General features: G+C 35.5%; 1 protein-coding gene across 12 annotated transcripts in view; it reads right to left on the reverse strand.

Moving 5' to 3' along the window:
• Positions 1–214: 214 nt before the first annotated feature.
• PTPRC (protein tyrosine phosphatase receptor type C) overlaps positions 215–16,464 on the reverse strand; it is a 71,072-nt gene continuing 54,822 nt past the window's right edge. For all 12 annotated transcript variants that reach the window (XM_083845554.1, XM_083845559.1, XM_083845553.1 and 9 more), the window contains 19 exons: positions 16,272–16,332; positions 14,831–14,939; positions 13,587–13,618; positions 12,322–12,437; positions 11,703–11,793; positions 11,531–11,607; positions 11,263–11,299; positions 10,738–10,835; positions 10,275–10,400; positions 8,258–8,415; positions 7,639–7,774; positions 6,790–6,939; positions 6,228–6,318; positions 5,095–5,228; positions 4,114–4,248; positions 3,664–3,786; positions 3,060–3,238; positions 2,264–2,399; positions 215–1,490 (listed from right to left, as the gene is read on the reverse strand). In XM_083845554.1, the coding sequence (XP_083701680.1) occupies positions 1,218–1,490; positions 2,264–2,399; positions 3,060–3,238; positions 3,664–3,786; positions 4,114–4,248; positions 5,095–5,228; positions 6,228–6,318; positions 6,790–6,939; positions 7,639–7,774; positions 8,258–8,415; positions 10,275–10,400; positions 10,738–10,835; positions 11,263–11,299; positions 11,531–11,607; positions 11,703–11,793; positions 12,322–12,437; positions 13,587–13,618; positions 14,831–14,939; positions 16,272–16,332 (2,262 nt within the window). In that variant the 3' untranslated portion in view covers positions 215–1,217. The remainder of the gene's footprint in view (positions 1,491–2,263; positions 2,400–3,059; positions 3,239–3,663; positions 3,787–4,113; positions 4,249–5,094; positions 5,229–6,227; positions 6,319–6,789; positions 6,940–7,638; positions 7,775–8,257; positions 8,416–10,274; positions 10,401–10,737; positions 10,836–11,262; positions 11,300–11,530; positions 11,608–11,702; positions 11,794–12,321; positions 12,438–13,586; positions 13,619–14,830; positions 14,940–16,271; positions 16,333–16,464) is intronic.

The following is a 16,464-nucleotide window of genomic DNA, read 5'->3' on the forward strand; positions in this document are numbered from 1 at the left end:
ACTAAGTCTGTTGAGCAACTGTTTCTTTAATGACTTCAAGCAAGAGAAAAATGGCTTTGTTCACCTGTAATGAGAGAATCATAACACTTACCTGGATTCATACACAGTATTATAAGAATTTCCTGCTGAAATTTGTATTTTTTATCCATATATTGGACAGCACAAAATTTTGTGCATTTAGAAGAAATGACCAGTTTACAGACTGTTAGAACAATTTCCACCTTGTTAACTATTAATTAATCTTTTTATTTGTTTTAAAAACAGTAGACTAAAATTCAGCAAGAAACAGTAGAAGTATCACAACTATAACATACAAAATCTCTTAATTAAAAAAAAAAATCTTTGTACTAGTTGAAATCTACACAGTTTGGAGAAAAGCATCTACTCTGAAAACAGGTCATATGCATTCATGGAAGCAGTCTCTTTAAATTACAGGATATAAGCATACAAAATAAATGTGCAAGCACACAGTATTTCAAGCTCTAAGAATAAACAGAACATGTTTTCTGTCAGAACTGTAATCATTCAAATCTCCAAACTTTCTGCTTTGAATCTAATATTGAAATCTCAGATGAATATATATGGAGTAACAAGGACATCTTGAGGCAAGTTAGAAAAATGCAAAACTTCTATTCCACATTGATTTGGGAGGATTTACTGAAAATCTGATCCTTGGAATTAGCACACAATGTAAACAATAAGCTCTTGAAGTTGTTTGGCAAAGTCCCATAAATTCCACTTATTAAAAGTGCTTAGTCAGCACTCCTGAAGTGATCGAACATATGCTTACCAATTAGAGTACTTGCTAATAGTTTTGAAGACAGGCCCGTTTTAGCAATACATTAGTCTTGCTGTGTTGATTTGTTTTCCTCCTTGTTACAGAAGAAAAAAATAAAATAAACACTTCCCACTGCTCAACATAAGAATATAGTATTATAGTATTACACTGTACATATTTTTTAAATGAAAAGCATAAAAACAGTGAAAAGTTTTGGAAGAATTAAATGCAAATCTACACAAAAAAATGAACTTTCACAGTTCTTTGTCACTCTCTACAAGTTTCAAGTATTCCGTTAAATTTGTAACTTTGAAAATCTGATATAAAAATAGATGTCTTCCAAAAAGGTATGAAGAGGGGAAAAAAAATCATATACTTCTTATTTTGGTTAAGATTTTTTGCACATGAAAATGCACTGTTTATTTTTTAGCAAAAAAATCTAAGTTAAAACTGGAGTTGTGGGGCCATTTGTTGAGCTTTCTGTTCCCTTAGTAGTATCTGCAGCCTTAGAATCCTCACAAACTTCAGAAGCCCCATTTTCCTCTGGTATTGATGGGGTAAGATCAATAGTGATCAAATCAGTTTCCTGATCTTTTTTTTCTACTTCATTGCAAAATTCAACTTTATCTTCCTGCTGGCTGTTCTTCTTTACTTGTCCATTCTGTGCAGGGTAGATACTGGCAATGGTGTCATACAGAAATTGGTAATGTTCCTTAAATATAAAGAGAAGAGGTTAGTATGAATGGAACACACAGAGCCCACAAATAAGCCCATTCATTCTTTCTTTTCTTGAATTTTAGAAACATAGTGCACAATTGAACATGGAGGACCACATATGGAGCAGCTTCCGCAGTTTTTGGCATACAGGATAGTGGTTCTGTGGTTTATTCTGATTTCATGTGTATATAATGTCTCTGTAGCTGCTTCTATCAGATGCTCCAAGTTGAGTCACTCAGTACCCTCTTGGTTCACAAGGCAAAGTCCCCCAGATATGTTTTTCAGAGTACCTAAATTGTAAACAACATTTATCACAAGGACTCTGGGAGAGTTATCTTATATCTTATCTTAAACCAAACCTGGTTTGTTTTTTTAGTAAATAAAAAGTGTATGCCACAGAGACACAAATTCTCTGGAGTGACTTAAAAAAAGTTGATGGCTCGTAACCTGTGAAATTAAGTTTGCCTCCTAACCCAGGGTGCTGTGCACACGTCTCTAAACCAACTGTAGAAACACCAATTTATGCAATTTGTAATTGTACAATGTGCAACCTTCCACTAGGTGTTATAGCATTACAGCTCTGGATATCTCACAGACTTCTTTATTCTTATCAGTAATGCCAATTCCCAAGTAGTGATTAGTGGCTGTGAATGTCTTGATTATAATGAGTATTCACTATGCAGAAACGATGCATAACATCATAAGGATATTTGTGACTGTGATAAGCAATCTTGCGATTTGTCCTGGTAAGTCACAGGATTTACTTACAAAGGTGGAGACCACTCCCAGCCTGGTGCGACGGAGAGCTTTTACTACTTGGAAAACATCTATTACTTCTTCTGTTTCTGCACTTTCCAAGAGTGTCATTAAAGCACAAAATACACCAGTCTGCTGCGATCCATCACTAGAAGAAAACACACCTTTTTAAAATGTATAATCAGCAAGACTTCTCATTAAACAATAGCTTAATTCAAAGTCTATATAATGAATTACATTTTCAAAACATTTCTTACTGGACAGAAATTGTTACAATTAAGAATATCTGTAGGACACACACAAGACAGTTTATCTAGATTCCATTTGGAACTCATTTGAACACTTAACAGATAAGAGAGAAATTAGAAGTTTCAGTCTTAAAATCTTAGCAATCATTATCAGGATTATCTTCTCTTTAAAACGGTATGCAAGGCAATTCCTGGAAATGATCCTAAAAAAGTGGGCTTATACACTGGGTTGCACTAAAAGCTCTTCTGGGTCCTCATTAGTAATACAAGAACTCTCTGAGCTAGCATTTCTTCTCAAAATACATGTACCAGGCAAAAGCACCCAGCTCTAACCGCCTACTCCACATCCATATGGGCTGAAGAGAATTGCACTCACCTTTCAGCACTATAGTCAAAAAGGTCAGTTCTGAGCATTTTGAGGAATTTTATACAGAGAGCTGAGTGTCTCCCACAAGCCCTGCCATGGCTTGTGGGAAAAGGTGGGTATCACAAAATTGTGATTATTAAGTATATCCAGAACTTAGAGCCAGGTTACAGAGCGTGCTGCATTTTAGACCCACCGGCAGTGGACGACGAGTGGGACACTGCGGTTGTTCCTGTTGTCCTCAGAGGCTGGTCTGGTTGGGATTTTTTGTTTAAGGTTTAGAATCATGCTGACTAAATCTTTAGGATCTTCTGGAACATCCAAGCCACTCCACCTGTGATACTGATACTGATACACCTTCTGTGTTTCTTTCCTCTGCAAAACAGCAGTGGAGACATAGTTAAAGTTCAGGCTAAAATTAAAGATACATGTAGAACACCCATTGCAACTATTTTCCAAAAGAAAGCTTTTATTCCTGGGGAACTATATTGTGATATGAGTTCTGCCTTCGTGCAAATATGAGCTAGGCAGAGGTCTAAGCACTGCTTAAAGTACAAAAGAGAGCTGACCTCCTGAGACTACACTACTACCATCTCAGCAATTCACTAAGTGGTAAATTTTAGCCAGTTTGTAACATTTATCATGATTAACTGCTGGTCTTGAAGAGGAAAATACTTCAGTTTTTTAGCACAGGAGATACGTGTGTTTGGAACTGTCCCTCCCCTCTTTCTTTGTGCTAAGTTTATAATTAGAAGAACTAGTGTAAAACTTCCTTTCATAATTTGCAAAGAAACTTTTACCTTCAGATGTGTAACATCAAATGCTCGTATCGTATAGCTAGGACAACAGTTGACATCCGTCATTTGAACTTCTATGCCATCATATGTTTGTTTGCCTTCTCCCCAGTACTGTGCACAGTGTTCCTAAAATAGATAAAAGTACAAGTCAGTGCTTACCATTCAAACTTCCTTTTAGTTTATCTTCCACATGCACTTACAGAACATGTTCACTTCAAAGTAGTAGAAGTTTCTCTGTATTTTTAAATATAGCATCAAACAACACTTTCCCTCAAAAATTAATTAGAAGTCAAATTAAGGAGGTAAACAATAGAAAAAAATTATATTGGAAATACAAATTCCTCATCTCATGAAACACACTTAAGTGGAGGAACAGAGTAAGAGAATGAAATTCAGTATTTTCCTTCTATATAGAGGACCCTTAATACATCAGTGTGAAAATGATGCCCTCACCTGATCTCCTTCTTTTAGCTCTGTCAGCATAACAATGACTTTGACTTTTCTTTGGAATACCATCTGCCAGAAGTCAGAGATAGTTTCCTGTAGTGGTCCCTGTGTTGCAATCATGGCTTTTGGACCCCAGTAACCCTATAAAAGAGATTTTAAGTATTTTTTTTTCCTTAAATTCATTTGAAATGTGATTGTCATGCAGCAGAACTCATTGTTATATAAAGAATAGTAAACTAATTATCCATTTGTTCATAGGGAAAATATGCCTATCACAATAGGCAATGAATGATCTTACAGGAATTGTAACAGCCAAATGACATTAAACTCCCAGTATCACTTCCAAAGTATTACTTCCAGACTGACAACAAGATATACTCATGCTATGGTGAGACCTGCCATTATCTACAAAGCATATTTTTTCAGAGCTAAAACAAATATTTAATTCTACACAGTTGTTTAATTTCACCAATGAGAAGTTTAGACTATACTCTAGACTTAGTGCATCAGTCAGTTGACACTGAGCTATCCAAAAGCAAAAATACATTTACTTTTAGTAGTTACTGTAACTGTGTCACATTTTAAAGAATCTAGATAAATCTAATTTACCTAATAATTCCATAACATCTATTATCTAATTAGAAACTGATAACTGCTCTCTTTGGAGGTAAATATGACACCAAAAAATTGATGGCCCAAATTTTTACTAGTACAGTTCTGTATATCTGAATAACTGTACTCACATTTCACTCCCAGAGAAAATATTAATACGGATTGTCTTGTAGTAGTGAAATGTAGAAGATTTTGACTATTAAAATTCTAAATGGATTTGCCAATCAACCATCAGGTCTTCCTCCTCTGTTCAGGTAAACTTATTCTATTTGTGAAGCCAATAAGAGAATGAGTTCAAGCTAGTATATAGTTATCATAGGCAAGCTTTATCTGAAAGCTTGTGAGATGCTTAGAGTGGACCCTCTATCTACATACAGTTATGAAGGAAGCATTGATGTATTTGCTTGATTCTTCACAGTCACTTTCTTCATCTGAAGAATCATCTGAATCATGTTCACCCTCCTTAGTTTGTTCCTCTTCGTTCCTGATTGGCACTCGGTTGAAGTCATCTGCGTGAGATAATGTCACAGTTATGCCACTGCTGCTCATATACAGCATTAGAGGGGGGCTGTCTCCACACCACCATTCTGCTTCCTCCAGGGAATCCCAGCTACTGTTTTTATTGCTGGATGAAGACGGCCACACACATGGTGGCCTGGCTTCCCTTGTGGCTTGGTTGCTTTGCTCTGGGAGAAGAGCAAAGACAAGTTTTTCCAATGACCCTGAACTGTAGCAAATTTCTGAACTTGGTGTTGTGCTACCAAGTATGTTTGTGGCTTCCTAAGCAGTAGAAGGGAGTCAGGGAACTGGTGGCTGATTTTGCAAAACCCTTGCAACACATACTAAGACCCGTTCCCAGGCAGTTGTGTCTTTACTGGGGAAAGGCCAAAGGCATCAGAAAAAAAAAGGATTTGACAGAAGAGGGCTAAGGGTTCCTCCACCTTGGGTAATGTCAAAAGCCAACCTTGAGGTACTCTAGATTTGAGAAAGGCTCCTCCAGATTCCCACCCATCAGACTACTTCCTTCTCTCTCCTAATGCAATTTTTAAGTGAGCCACAGACGTTTTGGGATGCGTTGCATACAAGTACTGAGCAAAGTTTTACCCTATACATAAGACAGTGACCCGCTCTTTGAAACCTAGCGCCTGTGATCCTTCACTAGCTTGTCAGAGACATCAAGTTCTAGTTCTTCATTTTCACCAAAGGAAAGGGCAGTTGGTTTCTGATGTTTTAATGGAGTCTGTAAGCAGAAAAAGTCCAGTCCTTCAATAACAGACTGCAGAATAAAGCCCACTTTATTTGAAATAAACTTAAACACTCCTGAGAATTCACAGTTTAAAAAAAAAAATCTTTTTTAAAACACTAAGAGAAGTTTCTAATTTTACAACATTGAGAAAATTAATTAATCGAATACATCTCAGGAAGGTAATTTACTGTCCTTGTTTGTTCAAAATTTAATAGGTTTCCATAATAGATAAAATAACAAAAGGTTCATAGAAAATACTTACATGGAATTGTATTGGCATTCCTATTTTTGCTTTTATTTTCTTCTCGATTCCCAGTGTTCTGTGTCCGCCAGCCTTTGTAGGAAGGCAGTCTCTAAAGAAAGAAATGTGGCATTATGCTTGGAATAAAAATGGTTTCTAGGATCACTGTCTCCTCTGGACACCCATATCTTGTCTTCATCTCCCAGTGCATCACTTCTTACTATAATTCTATAAATTTTGGTCACACTAGATTGGTCTTTTGGTCACACTACTTTGGTCTCACTACATTGTACTACATGTACAATGGCATGGAAAATATGCACATAGACACAAGTAATCATTTTATGCCCTTAAACTTTATTTAAAATTTTAACATCAAAAGCAAGAATCAAATTTAATTCATTTACAGGATGGTTTTCTTTCATGAAGGTAAAGAAATTGTTTCTGTACCAGAGAAGGAAAATAGCCCAGAAGTGATCTATTTTATTTATATGGTACCTCTTTTTCATGGCTATTGTGCAAGGCACTTTTTAATGTTAATGGGAGTGACAGGTTAATGCACTAGAAGGCAATGCTTATTTACCTGAAATTCTGCCTCCAGCAGAGAAGGATCACTTGGAGGATCTTTTCTTTTCAGATTGTTAAGATAGGAATGCAGTTCTGAGAGGCTGATCTCTGTTTCTCCATATTGATTGTATTCCACTAGCGCTTGATGGATAAGGATGTACTGTGACTGGTATTTCCCATTTGAAGGATTTAAAAATGAAGTTATTGATGAGTAAAAAAAATCATAGCACTTTTTAAAACAATTATAAAAAACAACTACTTATATGATGTTATTGGTGGTAATAACAGTAAACATTAACATTATATAGGCATTAAACTGTTGAAAATCATAGGGGCTTCCAAATTAAATATTTTGGAGCACAGTGTGTTGGATGAAAAGTGTTCTGTAAATAAACATCATATCTTTCAAAAAACATGCAACTCAGATTTGAAAACTTTGATCTGAAAAACATCTAAATAAGTTTAAAACATACATTCCATCAATCCATGACTTTTATTGTACTCTCAACTCAACTGAAAATCCCAGGAGACAGAAAGATTTTTGAATATGAACATTAAGTTTGATTATATAAGTTAACCTTTGTTCGCTTTTATTTATGAAGTGTATGCCAAAAGCTGGATTATCAAATCCAAAATGTTACTGTCTTTTTTCTCTAATGTCTAAACTTAAAAAGCAAAAGTTTCTAAAACTTAAAAATTGTACTGGAAGTTTTTCTCTCTCTTAATATTTTTAGAGCTATATTTTCTATGAAAAACTTCACCTGAATTGTAGGAGTACCCAAGACTGAGCAGAGCACTTCTGAGAAAAACTGATGAAGAACTTAGTGAAAGAGAGTTCCAAGTGAAAGGAATGTTAGCAAGATACCTCTACTTGAACCATGAGGCACCGCTGCCGACGCAGCTTCACAACATAGCCATAAACATCCACTCTGCCTTCTGCATCCAGCCCCTCCAGCATTGCATCAATTCCAATATAGGTTCCAGTGCGTCCAACACCAGCACTGCAAAGCACAAAGGGATTTGGTTATCGAAGGGGAATGGCATCTTCCAGTCCCTCCCTGAGAGGGGGGAAGTCAGTGAGAGAGAGAAAGTGAAAACCCATGAGAAGTGGATAGAAAGGAAATCAAAACAGTTCTTGTAGTGAATTAATTGGCAACACTAAAAATTATAAGTTTGGATTTTTAGCATCTTATAATGAAAATAAGGCCAATATTGTCAAACATGGTGCTTATAGCCAGAATAGCGTGGCATTTACCTGGCTGCTTTTCAGAAGTTTATGTATCCTCAGGTTTAGTTGACTTGAATCAGTCTTCAGGGACTTCAGAAAACAGACCTTTCAATGCCTCTCTAGCTATTTCACTCTTAAGTAATCAAATCACAAAATTTGGGATCAGTATCAAAACTACTAAACTTTCCTAGCTCCCTTTTGTGAATAGTTTCACTTCATTTAACATAATATATATATATCTATATTTAAAATTTACCTGCAATGAACCACTATTGGGCCACTAAAAAAGTTGCTTAGAGCATTAACTCTGCGTCGGAGTTTAAGAAGGAGATGAGGATCCTCGGGAACTCCGTGGTCTGGCCAACTTGTGAACTGAATGTGAGTGACTTCTCTACCAGCTGTCCTTTCTCTTCCCTAGACAAAAAGAAGTATTTTTTTTTGTTTGTTTGTTTGATTGTTTTGTTTTTTTAACATATCTATATATGCAAAGCTAAAATCAAGTGCAGATATACAAAGCAAAAGAAAAATAACGACAACAGTCATCAAATGTTGAAGCAGAAATTTCAAATAGTGTGCTGTCATGTGGTGCTCAATGGTCTCTCAGGTTACAACATTTTTCATATTCCGTTTAAATTAAAAAAGTAGCAGTCAAGAGAGCTGTGAATCAGGAATTCAGAATAACTTATACAGTGAACAAACAGGAGGTTCAAAACATTGTTACAAATACTTTATTCTCAGGCTAGCTTATGATCCAGAGTATAAGATGTCTCCCCACTCTATTCATGAATAATTTGGCTAGTTTATACTCTGCTTGCTTCAAGGGATACTGGCTAGTAATTCTCTCATGTCTCCTAGAAGTACCTTGCTGAGGGTACCACAGATTAAAAATAAAATAAATAAAATTAAACTAACTCAGAATAGAAAAAGGTACAGGAGAACCTATGATTTTCAATGATACTGACTCTCTTTTTTAAGTCACCTGATTAAGGCTTAAACCACGTCTAGGGTTGGGTCTTATTTTCATATGTTGCTGCTAGATTCAAAGAGAAGACACACATTTTGATAATCATCATTATAAAACAAAATGACAAAGACTTCCTATGGCTTTTTTACTGGCCAAGATTCAGTATGGCTACACGGGTATCTCCCCAGTAATTAATCCCCAAATTCTTGCTCAGACTTGAAGTATCCAGGTGTGACACAGTTGTTCATACGGTTATTCACCACTCTTTCAGGAATCATACATCACTATTGCACCAGAACTGTAGAAGTCTCCAATTTCTTAGCAGGGATGACTCTTAAATTCCACAACCATTTTCAGTTTTATCTGTATTAATACGATGTCAGCCAGAGAGCAGACATCTCTAAAATATTAGTCCTCAGCCTGCAGCAATCTTTCCCTTCTGCTATTAGATTTTTTTAGTCACAGAGCAGTGTCTTTAACAGTTAATTCTTAACATCATCATATTCTCACTGTCTTCACACAGAGTTGCAATTTTGGCATTATTGAAATGCAATGAGACAGCAGAGTAGGAATTCCCAGCTGTAATCATGGATCAAGATGGGTGGAGTCTGTTGCTTGAGTATTTTGCTGAAGATCTGTGATTTATATTCCACTTCCCCATACTGGAATATATTTGCAAAGGGTATTAGAGGAGCATTTAGCCTTAGATGGCAAATTTTCTTCTCAATTACAAATAGAGCAACTAATATGATTTCAGATGTATAAAAAAGATTGGTTAACCAGCCTTAGTGACTTTTCACATAGCCAAATGGTAATCTTAAAATGCTTATGTTTATAAATGCACTTGAGATTACCAGAATTTGTACACTGTACAACTGCACAACTATTATGAAGTAGATAATAGTGGTCTGCGAGTCACATTACTTTTACTCATAAAAGACAATGCTGAGATACATATAAACCAGATAAATTTCTGGATTAGAAACAAGCTAAATATCTAATGAAAACACACAACATTAAGTTTTCCATACTTAGTATATTGTGTCCTCTTAAAAAGTAGATTCCAGAGTACTAGGGAAAATACATTTTTAAGTTGGGAAATGCATGTCTAACTCATATTTTCTGTAACGAATAACACCTACATGTGGCAAGTCTTTATTTAAACCAAATATTGCTTGGGAAAAACCAGCAGGCATCTTCCAATGACAGCTGACTCTTCTCACGCTTTAAAAGAATTTTTTAACAAAACCTACAGACTCCAAATACACATTCCAACTCCAGTCAGTCTTACACTCCTGAGTCAACTTACCTTTGTGATATGTAGTTTCTGAATTATATAGTCTGGACACATTTTACTTTCGTTGATCTTCACAATAATGTCCCCATATGTTGCAGAGCCGTTCTCCATTGATGGCCAGTACTGGGCACATTTGTTCTACAAAGACATGAAGTTAACTGGTGAGCAAACATGACAGCAAAGTGGCAGACAGTAGAGAGCTAGAAGGAAGTCTGATTTTAAATAGACAGCAACTTAGTATAGTTTTCCAGTTTCTCATAGGTCTTGTCCTCTCCTGAAAAGGTGGTCACTACTTAGGACATCACTGCCAAATAATTCCAAATATCCATGGAATTTAACTTGTAACATAAAGCGACAATACTATACAATAGGTGCACAGCAACCCGTTCTGTTCCACAAAAAGAATCCACAAAAGAATGGATGGATGGATGGATGGATGGATGGATGGATGGATGGATGGATGGGTATTTCTCACCCTGTTTCCTTCCTCACAGCGAGTAACCATGACAATAATTGTTGCCTTCTGCTCCCAGATCATTCTCCAGAAATCATCCGTGGTTTCATCCTTGGGGCCTGGCAGGAGATATATTAAGGGATTTTTTCAGAAAGAGTACAGCTACACTAAAGCTGCCTTGTTGATATGTTTAGCCACGCATTCTGAAAAACTAACCAGAGATCATGCTAATAACAGCCACAGGTTTGCTTTCTTTATGACTGCAGCCATCAGGCTAAAACATTTTAAAAGTTATATATATATATATCTTTAGTACATATCTGTGAAATTTGAAAATCCCTTGCATAAAACTACACAGAATCAGACTGTGAAGTACAATTTGTTCATCTTCACAAAATTCCCTAAGTCAAATCTCATTGGCAACTTTTTTCACATTTAATTTCAAAATGTTAGATTTTCAATTTTTCTTTAAATTCACTAATACTTTGTGACTACTTCCTAAGTGGTTGAATGAAAAAAACAGATTCTTTTAAGTTCAGAAATTACCTTGTGCAGCAATATATTTTCTTGGTTCTTTGAAGCCCTGTAAAAATGTACAACATTATTCAACTTTTAAAAAGAAAATACGAACATTTTAAAAAGATTTGCAAATTTAGGAATCAACTAAATATGCAACACTCCAATAATATCAAATACATTACAAAGACTGAAAAAACTCAAATGGAAATCCTCAGAGTGTCTCATACACGAAATGTGCAGATTACAGGGTTTCTTCAATAGAGCCTATGAGGTTTTATAAGTAGAAATCACTCACATCAATATGACTTGCATTGATATAGTCTGATCCTGGATCTCCTGGTATCTCAGAGAGCTCAACACGGTTATGGTCATCTGTTTAAAGTATTTAAACAAAATAATTATATTGTCTCGAGGCACTGAGACAACAAATATTTATAGAACATGCAAAAACTGTAACAAATACTCACATGGAAGAATATCAATGTAACGGTTTTTGTTCTGATTATGGCTTTTTTTGGCCTCCCTTATTGAAAATTTAGTGAAAATTCTAGGAATACTCTGTAAAATACAGTGTTTATTTAATTAGTAATCATGTAATTAAAAGAGCTACTTACAATCAAATATATATGAAAGAAATTTGCTACTAAGAATCTGGAAGATAACTTTCATACAGTACTATTTCATATACTTCTTCTATTTAAAATAAATGAAAAGTATTCTCCCTTAATTATATATCTCCACAATTATATACTATTTATATCCCCATGCCTATTTGAAAGAGTGACTAGTGAAATAGTGAAAGAGACTATAGAAAGTTAACCTCAAAAAGTACTTTTGAACCACTCCAGAAAGAAAAATAAATTAAAAAAAAAAAAAAGTATTTTCATTGGATCATAAGAACTTGGTAGCAAAATTAGCTGAAGCCGTATTTGACCTCAGATAAGAATTCACTCAATTTTCTAGATTCTTTGTTATTTATTTATAACTAGTGCATATCTAGTGCATATACTTTAGACATGCTCCTGAACAGAATTTTTCCAACCACCTGGCTACAAATCTGTGGTATATTTTGAGCCAACGACAAACCTGAAATTCATCCAAGAAAAGTCTTCCTTCATCAGCAATCTTCCTCTTATATGTCTCCAACAATTTCTCAGAAGGTATTGGCTCTATGTTCAGAAGCTGTCTTTCATCATCTTTAACTGTGTAAATATGTTGAACATTTATTTTTACTGTTTTTTAAAATGTAAACTACATGTCAGTAATGTAATGTGCTTCTCAAATTGTCAGTTAAATTAACAAAAGGATGAACCCGGTTATTTCAACTGAGTATATTTATTTTTCAAAAACTGTTGTTCCCCAGACAATCTACAAGCAAACAGGTCCTGGGAATAACAGACCTTGTTCAGCTGTGGAACTGTGGATGCATCAGGAGGAGGCCACATGCAGGGACTTTGCATGAACAGCACTTTTGCACAAAGTGGCAATTGTCATACTTGGGTCACAGCAACAGACAGCCCAAACATCCACAATAATTACGGGGGTGTACTTTAGTTCTAATCATTTCCTGGCAATGTTTAAATGGATTACTATACAAACAACCTGCTTAACATTTCTTTTGAAATATAACAATAAATGTTGCCTACTTTTCCTAATTTTCTCCAACTTATTCTGAGTTGTAATAATCTGTACTATCTTTAATAATAATGACTGAACAAGGCTTAACATCTCTAACTGGACATCTGTTGAATTTTCAGTTCCATTTAAAAGATTGTTTAAACAATTATGCGTATCTGAGCAAATGGATTTGGATATCAACACAGTATTACTTCCAATTTAATGTAATTAATTTTTGTGGGCTTGAATGTAATAAAAGATGTTTTCTTGAAGCTTTCTGGTATTGACTTAATCAGTTTGTCTTCATAAGCTTTGAAATCCTGTACAAAAAGCTACAAATAATGCTTAGTTTCAGTCTTTGGAATTCGAAAGCCTTCCAAATTTTACAGTGATAAAGTACTGCTTTATGTTAAAATTTTTGGTTTTAAGAAGGTATAGGGAAACAGGAAATTTGGGGTAACATTTTTTTTTTTAATGAAATAATATCAGGTTTTCAAACTGATAAACTTTCAGTTCATTTAAGTATAAATACTTCCGGAATATATTTGAAGTTCAATATTTCAATATGTAGAGAAATACTGAATGTGTGTTTTGTTTGTTTGTTTTTCTCTAAAGTAGGTTTTATCATGTCAATATCTGTAATCTACATATAAAACCTAGAATGTAAACGATCCAAAAGTGGCAGTAAGACGTGACTAATCTTATTTCCACCTGCTAAATATATAGATACTCACCTCCTACGAGGCTGATGTCTTCAGAAGAATTGCTGTAAAAAACCAAAAGCATCTGTAAAAGCTTTGACTAGTAAGACATATCTGATAATGAGTTAAATACAGTTTCATATACGAACAAGACTGTTCAGTAAACAGACAGCATTACAAGCTCTTTGTGAAATAAAAATGACACAGCTAGGACTTACAGACCCTGTACAGAGGAGCTTGGGATCCCTGCCCTACAATGAGCACTATCACAGGGGAGAAACAAGGGAGCTGCATCAAAGAATCTTACTGCTTGCGTAATTTTCATAGAATCATATCATAGAATGGCTTGGGTCAGAAGGGACCTTGGAGACTGCCTAGTTCCAAACCCTCTGCCATGGGCAGGGATGCTGCCCACTAGTTCTGGTTGCCTCATCCAACCTGGCTTTGAACACTTGCCTGTGGATGGGGCATCCACAACTTCTCTGGGAAGCCTGTTTCAGTGCCTCACCACCCTCTGAGTGAGAATTTCCTCCTAACATCTAATCTAAATCTTTTAGTTTAAAACCATTGCCCCTTGTCCTATCATCATCTGCCCAAGCAAAATTTGCTCTCCATCTTTTTTTATAAGTCCCCTTTAAGTATTGAAAAGCTGCAAAGAGGTCTCCCCAGAGCTTTCTCTTCAGGCTGAACAGCCCCAGCTCTCTCAGCCTTTCTTCACAGGAGAGGTGCTCCAGCCCTCTGATCATCTTTGTGGCCCTCCTCTGGACCTGCTCTAACAGCCTCACATCCTTCTTGTGCTGGGGGCCCCAGACCTGGAAGCAGCACTGCAAATGGGACCTCACAAGGGCAGAGTGGAGGGAGACAATCACCTTTCTACACCTGCTGGCCACTTTGTTTTGTGTGTATTGTTTTTAATACTTTTGACTTACTTTATGAAGGAAAGGTTTTGCAGATACTTGTGAATATTTTTTCACAGAAGTAGTAACAAAGCATATTGTTCTGGCAGAATAAATCTTCTGTGGCCTGAAAAAAGGTACACTAGAGAGATTTTAAATCTCGTTCATCATATTTGCATTGCCAGACAAACCACCAAGAGCGATTTTGAGTGGGTTTTTTTTTTTTGAAAGGATGAAAAGATGAAAGGATGTCTTTTCCACGTATTAGTGAAATACGAAACTTCCTAACACTTTTGCACTACCTGTTGTGAAATATCATTGAAAAAATAAAAAATAAAAAATAACATTTTTATAAGGAATGGAGAGAAATATGAAGCTTACCTAAGCTTTTTTTGGTGAAGGTCATAGATTTTATACAGAACCAATAGCAAAGCAATTGATGTCACAACGATCAAGAACACCAAGAATATGATCAGGGCCCTAGAGTTATCTAGGGACAGGAAAAGGAAAAAAAATATATTATTTTTTAAATAAATAATTAAGAGCATAAAAACTTTACTTTTTTTTCTCTTTGCTTTTAAAAAATCTCTGTACAGAACCATCCTTGATTTTTTGTTTGTTTTTTTTTTTTTTTTTGATAAAAAGAACTAAGCAATTATCTTTAAATATTGAATTTAGGTTTGTTATTTAAAAGTTAAAAAATGTCAGGCTCACTGACAAGGAGAGAACTTTTTCATTAAGAAAACTTTCACTTAAGTTCTTCATGTCCACCTGTCGAGATGCTACTTCTCACTCACTGGCCTGGCATTGACATGGTCTGTGTGAGCTGTACATGTGAGCAGGGGAGCTGCCAGCTGCTCCTGGTTTTCAAGGCTGTCGCACTGTGTGACAGAGGGAATGCGGTGTCTCATCCCCAGCCCCAGGAGCTCAGCCAAGAAGTGCAGCCTGCCCAGCTGCAGGACTGAATTATCCTGTAATCAGTTACTCATTATATGAAATAATATGTGAAGTTTTGTGTATTTGGTCAGAAAAAGATCTGTTCCTAAATTAATTTCTTAATTTACCTCTTTTTAATCTTTTTTTTTTTTTTCTGTCAGCTCTTGCCAGTGCTACAAGGACATTTCAGTAACATATTCTTTAAACAAAAATGTCTTTTATCAAATTTCTTTAACTCAGCTGTCATTTTGAATTGAGTTCAAAACAGGCCTTCTCATTTGGGAGCATCAATGACAGGTTCCCTGTGACCCTTACTGTTGATTAGACACCAATGGCAGATGTGAAAGTAAAGTTCCCAAAAAGATGCAATGGAAAAAGCCTTCCAGGTGTATAAGTTACTTGAGATAAGTAATAAATAAAAATCTTATTTATTTCTTTCTCTTGTCTACAATACTTCCCATGTCTACAATACTTGGACTTTCTCATAATTTTTGGCATTGGACACACAAACTCCATGGGAGTGGGGAATCCCTGACAACTCACACATGTTCAGCTCCTGAAACACAGTATCTGAACAGAGGAAAATAATTCTAAAGTGAATAATATAAGTAAGAAGAATGAATTTCTAATCACATTAGAACATTTCCTGAAGAAGCCAGAGCTATGTAGTTGTTCTGAGTCATGTTTGATGACTTGTCAACATCATTCATTACATTAATGCTGAAGGAGGATATTATTTTTTTTTGAATGCAGATTAATTATTAACTATAAAAATAAGCAGATTGGATTTGTATTTAGAAACGATTGTAATAGAATTCACAATCTACACTATTACGCTATACTATGCTAAAGACAAAAAGTAAAAATGCCATATTTATTTACTTACATCTGGTTTTTATACTCCGAATTACTGGGTCTCCTGTATGTTCACCATTAGACACACTGATCTGCATGCAGCAGGTGAGAATAATAACAATGTTAAGATATAGCAAGTAAAAATGCCTGCATAATTTGTTTTCAGAACCAAAGAACTATGGGTCTTTGAAATGCATCCATCTATTTTCAAAGAATAAACCTCA

The sequence above is a fragment of the Anser anser genome (genome assembly GCF_964211835.1).
Source record: "Anser anser genome assembly, chromosome: 8".
Lineage (NCBI taxonomy): Eukaryota > Metazoa > Chordata > Aves > Anseriformes > Anatidae > Anser > Anser anser.